Source organism: Benincasa hispida, chromosome 7, assembly GCF_009727055.1.
Source record: "Benincasa hispida cultivar B227 chromosome 7, ASM972705v1, whole genome shotgun sequence".
Lineage (NCBI taxonomy): Eukaryota > Viridiplantae > Streptophyta > Magnoliopsida > Cucurbitales > Cucurbitaceae > Benincasa > Benincasa hispida.
The window spans coordinates 46612071-46621241 of NC_052355.1; the positions used below are offsets into that span (position 1 = coordinate 46612071).

The 9171-nt window shown below is 36.1% G+C and overlaps 2 protein-coding genes across 8 annotated transcripts; one reads left to right on the forward strand and one right to left on the reverse strand.

The window, feature by feature from the left end:
• Positions 1–1763: 1763 nt before the first annotated feature.
• On the forward strand, positions 1764–5422 carry LOC120081148 (protein WVD2-like 7). 7 transcript variants are annotated; one of them, XM_039035822.1, is made up of 8 exons: positions 1764–1821; positions 2050–2152; positions 2278–2415; positions 2615–3286; positions 3376–3798; positions 3941–4008; positions 4359–4566; positions 4894–5422. In XM_039035822.1, exons 3-8 carry the CDS (start codon positions 2371–2373, stop codon positions 4921–4923), a joined length of 1446 nt encoding a protein of 481 aa, XP_038891750.1. In that variant the 5' UTR covers positions 1764–1821; positions 2050–2152; positions 2278–2370; the 3' UTR covers positions 4924–5422. The 7 variants fall into 7 exon arrangements, with proteins under 7 accessions (XP_038891750.1, XP_038891756.1, XP_038891751.1 ...); XM_039035828.1 differs by having other exon boundaries at positions 1779–1821; positions 2329–2415; XM_039035823.1 differs by having other exon boundaries at positions 1820–1961.
• Positions 5415–8481, reverse strand: LOC120081147 (formin-like protein 4). Its single transcript, XM_039035821.1, has 2 exons — positions 7016–8481; positions 5415–6935 (listed from the first exon to the last, which is right to left on the reverse strand). The coding sequence occupies exons 1-2, from the start codon at positions 8209–8211 to the stop codon at positions 5615–5617; spliced, it is 2517 nt and encodes an 838-aa protein (XP_038891749.1). The 5' UTR covers positions 8212–8481; the 3' UTR covers positions 5415–5614.
• Between the last annotated feature and the right edge of the window lie 690 nt (positions 8482–9171).

The window sequence follows — 9171 nt, forward strand, 5'->3', positions numbered from 1 at the left end:
ACCGTTGGATCACATGCCTAATAGTTCAAATTCCTTCCATAAATAGATTATAGATGTGGCCAAAAAATAAAAAGGGGAAAATTAAAAATGTAAATATAAAATGCTAAAAAAGGTTTCTCACAAGAAAAAAAAAGTGCTTAAAAAGGACAGAGATGAGTACACTGTGTCAGTGATCAGACGTTTTCGCAGAGATGGGTATTCATATTCTTTCTACCCAAAAATAAAATTATTAGATTTTTAATATTCCATTACTAATAAACTAAATGCAGAATCTGTAAATATCTTCTTATATATAAATTAAATATAAAAATGAAACATGCAAAACTTATATTATTAAAATTTGATTTTTTTTTGTTAGCTTTTGAAAAATTAAACTTAGAAATACTGCTTCTCTTTATTAATTTTTATTATCAATCACATTTTTTTAGTATTTTACAAAATCAAAGTTTCAAAACCTAACAAAATGAGACATGTTTAATAACTATTTGCTTTTTAGTTTTTGGTTTTTGAAATTTAAATTCATACAGACTTATTTTTTATATTTTATTATTCATTTTCTATTCTGTTTTTTAAATTGTTGTTATTGTTTCTAGAACTTGACAATGAATTCAAGTGTTTTATAAAAATATGTGAACATCAAAATAAAAAAAAATGTGAAAACAAGCATATATTACAATAAACGTTATCAAATGGACTTATAACATTTAAAATTTAGTTTTGAAAATTTGAATTTGACTCATAGTTCAGTTGAGCTATGAAAAATGAACACTTTGGTAAAATAGTGGTATGAACATGAGTATAGTTTTCAAAAGTAAAAAAAGTAATGATTACTAAACAGAAACGATGCCTAAGACCTTGTTTGATAACAATTTGATTTTCAAATTTTAGTTTTTGAAAGTTATGATTGTTTTCTCATAATTTCTTATTCTTAATTTTCAAATTTACTTCGTAAACATTTGAATTCTTAGCCAATGTCTAAAAAAAAAAAAAAAAAAAAAAAAATTTTTAAAACTACTTTTTTCTTTAGTTTCTAAAAATTGGTTTTAATTTTGATTATGCATAACGTGTAGTAATAAAAACACATAGAAACTAATAGATGAAAGTGGTGTTTATACGCTTAAAATAAAATTCAGATGATTATCAAATGAGACCTATGCGATCGAATTTGTGCTTTGGTATGTTTGAGAATAGATTTTGATTTTAATTACTCAAGGATCCTTTTGGTAATCATTTCATTTTTTGTTTTTTATATTAGAAAATTAAGTTTATAAACACTATTTCTACCTCTAAATTTCTTTTTTTATTATTCACTTTTGACCGATGACTTAAAAAAACCAAACCAACAAAATTTGAAAACTAAAAAAGATAGTTGTTAAAAACTTATATTTATTTTTAGAATTTGGCTAGAAATTTAACTATGGTACTTAAAAAGATGTAAATCATTATAAAAAATATGAGAGAAAATAAACTTAATTTTTGAAAATGAAAAAAAAAAATGCGGTTTCTTATTCTCCAAAAACAGGTCACGTAGATCTGAATGCAAAAGAAATGGGCTTTCAAAACTCTAGGCCGAAATGGATTCGGCTCAAAATGAAAATGGGCCAGGCTGAGATGTATAAAACGACAGCGTAAGAGGATTATTAGATAATAAATGAAGAGACCATTGCGCTGTCACAGACAAGACTTTCTTTCTAATACACTCCTTCCTCAAAAGTGGGCCTTACACAATACTCATCTTCCATTATTATTATATTATATTTATTTTATTTTTAAACAATTATTATTGTGGCTGATCTGATCCAACTCCTCTCTAGTTGCAGAGTGAGTATGAAATGAATTATAATCTCCAAAAGAGAAAATTAACAAAAAGAATTTGCTTCTTTTTGCCTTTTTCTTTTTTCCCGGTCGATTTTAATCTTCCTTTTCACTCTACCTTTCCAAAATCATTACAACTTTTTGGTGTATGAATGAACTATTTCTCGAGTTTATGTAGGGTGGATCTTGTTTTTTTGTTTAAGTACAATGATTGAAGATATTTTACTTTTGCAGTTTCCGTAAACAAACAAATTTTTTTGGCAACGGCTGTTTGGAAAGGTGGAATTGATTAGGTGATAATGGAGATGAACAGGGAAAAGGATGAAGATAGTAAAAGGTAAAATCGCTACATACTCATATCAATATATCCATCCACTGTTCGTTTTTTTTTTTTTTTTTTTTTTTTTTTTTTTTTTTGTCTTCATTTCTCTTAATTCTTCGTTTTCTTTTATCCTGATCCAGTGGTCTACTGATCTCCATTTCTTGTTTACACTGAAAATCCTACTGCCCTAGCTCACTGCTTTGGCCTTTCTTCAATTCTGACATTTCGAATCTATGGAGGAACCGGTAGTAGTTGATGTTCTAAACGACGAACATAAGGTACACAATTTTTTTGCCCTAAATTTTGTCCAAGATTCTCAATTATTTTTAACTTCTTCTTTCCTCTTTAAGTTGTTTGTTTCTGGATTTGGTGATTCATTTTTGTTTATAATTGAGGAATTATTATTATTTTTTTTTTTGCTGTACCGTTACTTGCTTGAATTTATGGTTAGATTTGGTTATGGCTTCGTGTTGACAGGTGGAAGAGAATGCTTTGACGAAACCACTTCTTGAGGTTTCGGTGTCTTTTGGTAGATTTGAGAATGATTTATTGTCTTGGGAGAAATGGTCGACTTTCTCGCCTAATAAGTATCTGGAAGAAGTTGAGAAGTACGCAACACCCGGATCTGTTGCTCAGAAGAGGGCTTACTTTGAAGCTCATTATAAGAAGATAGCTGATAGAAAGACTAGGTTACTGGAGCAAGAGAGGGAAATGGAATTTAATACAACAGTATCAAATGAACTGAACGGTGGAGGAGATCTAATGGGCCACAATGAAAGGGCTGATTCTGAATCCGAGACATCGAACCACCATGTTTCTGTTGAAGAAGTTGACCGAAACACGACGATGATTGGTGAGGTCAGTAGTGTTTACCAAGAAGTAGTGAAGGATGATGTTGAAAGTAATGTAGAATGTGAAAGCTCACCAGATGGTGAAAAGGAAGAACCTGAGGGAAAATTTGATTGTGTTGGTTCTGACTCTGAGACAAGCAAACAAGAAGAAGTTGTAGTGAAAGAAGTAGAAACTCCTCCTCCAGTTGAATCTCGGACCACGAAGGAACCTCCACAAAAATTGGTCAATAAAGTATCGGCAGTATCTAAAGTCAAACAGCAGATTCTAAAACCAAATCGACTAAAAGAATCTAAGAAGGTGAACTGACCTATTCTGTACTTTTAAATTGTTTGGAGTTACTAGATTTGGATTCACTGACTTCAATCTTTCTCCATTTTTTTGTTCAGACCACTCCAGTAGTCAAGGAACGAAACAGTGCAAGTGTGAAGAAGAAACCAGTATCATCCACGACCAAAGCAGCCCAGATTGCGACCCCCAAACTCTCCAAGACAACACCAGGACCCACCACACCAGCAACACGGTCTTCTGTGCCACGGTCCTCTATAAACAAGGGAAGTAATTCATCTCTAAGGAGCCGGAATCCATCTTCTGTTGAAAGCAAGAAAGTAGCGCCTAAGTCTCTGCATATGTCTCTTAGTCTGGGAACTCCCAACTCTGATCCATCTTCTGGTATCGGAATTAGAAGGTCTTTCATCATGGAGAAAATGGCAGACAAGGACATTGTGAAACGGGCATTTAAGACATTTCAGAACAGTTTCAACCAAATGAAATCGTCTCCTCAAGAGGAGAGGTCTTCTGCTCCTAAGATGGTTAGATCTTCTTGCTATTCCATATGCAAATAAATCTAGAACTGCCTGTCCAAATTGTATTGATTGTGCAACGTGATTGTTTTATTTATTATCAAGTTTGTCATTGCTTGACATTGTCCTTACCTCTCAATCTTATGGACAGGTTCCTGCGAGAGAGAGAGAAACAACAAAAATCTCCACTTCCGTGGCTGCTAAAAAGGAGACTGAAGGGTATTCTTTTTATAATAAATAACAACTGAATTTTAGCTGCGTTTCTTGCATGATACGTACAGTTCATCTTTGTCCCCGATTATATTATTAGGAAATTTAATTTTGTTCATTTTTTAAAATTCAGCAATTCCAACTCATTATTAGGCTGTTTTCTGCTGATTAGTTAACCTTTTGCTTAATAGATACACGACCTAGTCCTAATTCTTAATTCTCTTCTTGGATGAGCAGAATATTTTATGATTATCTTCCCAGAACCGGTAGTTAGTACCTATTTCATTTCTTCTTTTTAACAAACACACATATTCAACCAGTTCGTGTTGAACTTACTATACTTTCTTGTCATGTGATAGGATGCACAAAGTAAGTGGTACAATAAGAGGTACAGATAACAGAACGGCCAGGGTTGCTCCATCTCAAAAGTTGGATGGAACAACCAATGCAAAAGTTATTGGGAGAACAAGCCTGCAATCGAAATCTAAGGTTGTTCCATCTCAGAAAGTGGAGGAGAAATTTAATGCCAGAGCGGGAGGAAGAACAAATCTTCTATCAAAATCAAAGGTTTGCTGAAGTGTGGTATTTTATTTTATCTTTTTAATTCACACCATTGTTGTATATTTGTCTGCTCCTCAATGAATATACGCTCAAAACTGGTTAATGATTAGTAGGTTTTCCTAGTTTCCCATTTCATATATCAAAGAATCAACAACTCTTAATATCTTGTAGCCATTTATCCTAGAGGTGTCAAAAAATGAGCTTGTTGTTTTTCGTTTTTTTTCTTTTCCCTTCGATTGAAGCTAAGATAATTAGCAGAATTACTTCCTCTTTGTTTTTCTTTCATACGCTTTGGAAGTTAATAGGTAGCACACACACTATTTTCTTATACAGGATGCTTCTAGGAATGGGCTTCGCTCTTAAGTTTTGTAGATTGGAAACAAACCGTCAGCTACCAGGTGTATCAACAATGGGAACCGAATCTGGTTGGACGTTGATAAAAGTTACTTCTCCCTTCTCCCTGAAGGGCTTCATGTCATGAATTCATTGTTTCCCCTGAAAGTAGCAGTCTTTGTCGATCCAGAGTCTATGTAGATTGGAGTGGGATAGGATCTTTAATGAAGCAGATGGTGCCATTTTACGAGGTTCATCAGTAATATACAGAAAGCTCGAGGGGACCCGAAATAGCCCCGATTTATATATAACTAGAAAAGGGCATCTGTGTGTATGATGTTGTATTGTCTTAGAATTGCCTTATTTTCTTTCAGATAGGTGCAAATGCTATATATAATGTATACTTCATAGTCCCCAGTTGCTACATGATGTTTGATGATACTACAATTTTAGACTAGATGGAGAAACTTCGGATTAGCCTTTATATTATCCATATTTTTCGATTGAATAATATTCACTCATTGTAAAATCAAAGCTTTTGTAATTTACCATTTGGATAATGCTTAGATCTGCAAATCACAGACTTAATGCTATGATGAATTGTATCAAACAATTTAAGTACATGAAAAAATGCCCTATTGTTACATCTTTTGTTCCTGATTCCGAATCTTATGTACATTAGTTTAACAAAAATGAGAATACATTTATGAATAAAATTTGCTCAGAATTCATCATCTGTATCACTAGAGCTGCCTCTGGACTTGTCTGACATAAAATTTTCCGGCAAGTTATGGAAGATGGCCTTTGATCTCACCGGCGATGAACCCGAACCCAAACCCATATTTACTCCAGACGATCTCCTCCTCTGGAGATCTCGGGTAATTTCAACACACACTCGATCTACCATCTCTAGGAAATCTTTAACTATGATGAATAATTGAAGCCGATTTGCTTCTTTATCTTTTGAACTTACTGCCTGATAATACTCTGTTGTCTTCATCACTAACTCCATCACCTTCGTTTGTTCTTCTTTCACACCCTTCAGCTCTCTCTCTGCTGCCTCAAGAAACACTCTCATTTCTTTAGCAAAACCACCTTCATTGTTTCCAATTTGAGTCGAGAGCTGCTGGATTTCTGCAGTTCGGCTAGTCAGCGATGGCCAGGCCTTGACGAAGCTCTCGTAGTCGATTGCCGCCGCTTTCTTTACATTAGAGAACTCGGCACTTAGACCTCCCACCACTGGTAGTCCCAACATCATATATTCCTTTACTCTGTCTTCCTTCGCAGTTGAATTTTCGGAGCTGCTAAAGCTGTTGTCACTGCTATGACTGCTATTACGGCTCAAGCTCTTCTTCCTGTTTAAAATACACTTTTTCCCTTCTGCCCTGACCACTTCTTGCACGACAAAGTGAAGCAAAGTGGTTTTCCCATCAGTGCTTCGAACGTCAGAGAGCTTCCGAAGAGCTGTAAGGTTGAAAGCTCTGGCATTTCCTCTTGCAGTTCCTGCATTTAGCCGATTCCCAGCTTTGAGAATTGCTTCAAGAAGTTTCAAAAACAGCCCTCGAGTTCTTAGTTCCTTGCAGGCGGATTCCAGAGTTTGTATAGATTCCTTGAGATGGAGAATCTCCGAAGTGAAATTCAATCGGAAAAGCATGGCGTTGAAGCGCGTAAAGGCAGATGGAACCGATTTGAGAAGATGGTAAAGGAAAGATTCGGCATCAGCTAGCTTCTGAGGGTCTCCTTTGTAAGCAAGAATTTGGGAAATTTCTTCTTGAGTCGGAGCAATTCTTGTGAGTTTTTCAAGAATCTCTGTTTCGAGGCCTTGACCTTCGTTGAGCGCATCGAGGATTTCGTTACGAGGAATGGTCAAGGACTTGATTACAATGGCTATGTTCTGAGATTTTTTCGGTTCAAGAATGAAAGTTTGCGACGGCCCCGAGTTCCGACCAACGGCGTTTGCTGAAGAACTAGCTTCACTCCGGGGGGACTTCCGGTTCGTTGCGACATATCCAAACAGAGCTTCCATAAGATCCCCATCAAATCTGTACACAAACAAGAAATCAATCAGTACCCAAAAGAATATATTCAAGAAACAATAAAGGGTGTTTGAAAAGATAATTACTTGAAAGAACCGGCGCTCATTTTGTCCCAAACCATGGAATGATCGGCATTTGCAGTGTTCACTTTATCCCAATGCAGGGGCTTCATTTTAACCTGACCATTGTCGGCTGATGAAGAAGCCTCTCCAGAGGATTTATTACCCTCTTTTGCAGGTGCAGGCCTTGAGGGCAATTTTGAACCGCCGGGTTTGGGTGGTGGCAGCGGTGGTGCTGCCGGATTTGCTTTGGCCGGTATAGGAGGGGGAGGTGGACCTGCTGAATTGGTCTTGGATTGAATGGGAGGAGGAGGCGGCGGCGGTCTTGAATTGGTCTTGGCCGGAATGGGAGGAGGCGGCGGCGGCAGTCTTGAATTGGTCTTGGCTGGAATTGATGGGGGCGGTGGCGGAACAGAGCTCTTATTTTTAGGAACAGCCATGAGAGATTGTGACGGAGGTACCTGAATTTCCGCCGGCTGCGGTGGCGCTGCTGATGAAAGATTCGAACTACTTGATGGTTTTCCAACTGACTGAACAGAATTCTCAATAAATGGCGGAGGGTTGTTAATCTGGGGCGGCGGAGGGGGTGGTGGCGATGTAATCCGACTGGATTCTTCATCTTCCGGTGCAATCTTAACATGTGAAGTCGAAGATTTTCCTCGAAGAAGAGGAATTTCTTGAACAGGCTCTGACTTTTTGCTTCGATTTTCCTTAACATTTCCTTCTCCATCACTCCGATGAAAGCTATTCTTGGATTTCTTTCTTTCAAGTCTCTTCCAATAAATCACATCCAACCCATTTTCATCCACAATAAACCCTTTAAGATTCCCATCAACACGCGAAAATTCACTCTGAGCAACCGCCGGCTGCGAGTTCAAACCCGCCGGACCCGTCCCTGAATTAGCCTCCTCTGTTTTTCGTTTTCTTCCGATCACATATCTCTGTATTAAAAAGAAGAACAACGTGGAAATCAGAGCCACACCCACTGCAGTGACAGCCACCGCCGTGGCGATGGTTTTCGTTGACGTGGACGACGGCGGATGGTCAAGTGAAGACGACGGCGATATTGGCGATGGTGGTTGAGGAATAACTGGGGAAGGGTAGAAAGTTTCGATATTTTGAGGGGGACTAAGTTGGCAATAACAAACAGGGGAAAGAGAAAGGAATAAAAGGAAGAGATGAAGCTGCCATGGCTGAAGGTGAAGGTGAAGCAGCAAATCCATGGCGGAATTAAGAGATAAGAAACAGAGAGAGTGGAAAAGGGGAAATTAAATCCGGCGAAAAATGGAAGCTCTGAAGAAAATGAAGGTAAAAATAAAAATATCTAAAAAACATTTGTCTCTGTGTGTTTTGTTTTGGTGTTTGGTGGCTGACAGTTTCAAAGCGAGCAGTTAGTTGTTGCTTCTCTTCAATGTTTCCCGGCCTCCCTAAGTAAATTCCTCCATTTATTTATTTATTTCAAAACTAAAAAGCTTCTATTACATACACACTCAACACAGCTGTAAATTCTAATGAGTTATTACATTGAAATTAAAAATGATATAATATCTATCTCTCTTGGTTATGTTTATTTCCTATTTGCCTTTTATAATTTGACTCTTCATTTTCTTTACGCGTTAATGTTAATTTATTTTTTAAAAAATTAAAAAGTAGTTAAAAAGGAAAAAAAACCATGGAAGGAGTAAAAGTTAATGGATTAATAATTGAATTGATAATGAAGGAGGGGGGAAATTAGGGTTTGGATATGGAAGGAATGATGATCTCGTCAAAGTCAAATGAATCCAAACCCTAAAGAAGTTGAAGTTGACCCAATTTAATGAGTGGGCACGATTATTATTATAAATTTCATAATTTCATTAAATTTATTTTTAGAATAATTGAGGTTTTTTTCCTCAAGAAATTTAATTTCTCAACCGACCTTTGTAGAAGAATTTGACCGAATTGTTGCGCCATTCTCCAATTATTTGTAAAGGTAGAGTTTCTATTTTAAAAAATAAGATCTTTGTTTGACAAATTAAGATAAACAAAAATATTGGTTAAGTTATTAAATCTCCTCATAAAGCTAAATCGACAATCTTGAGATCCCTTTTATATATCAAAAGTGGTGTATTAAATTATAGTTTGATGTTACACTTTACATATATCCAAAGTTATGGTATTATTTCAAAAAATGTTTTTTTTTT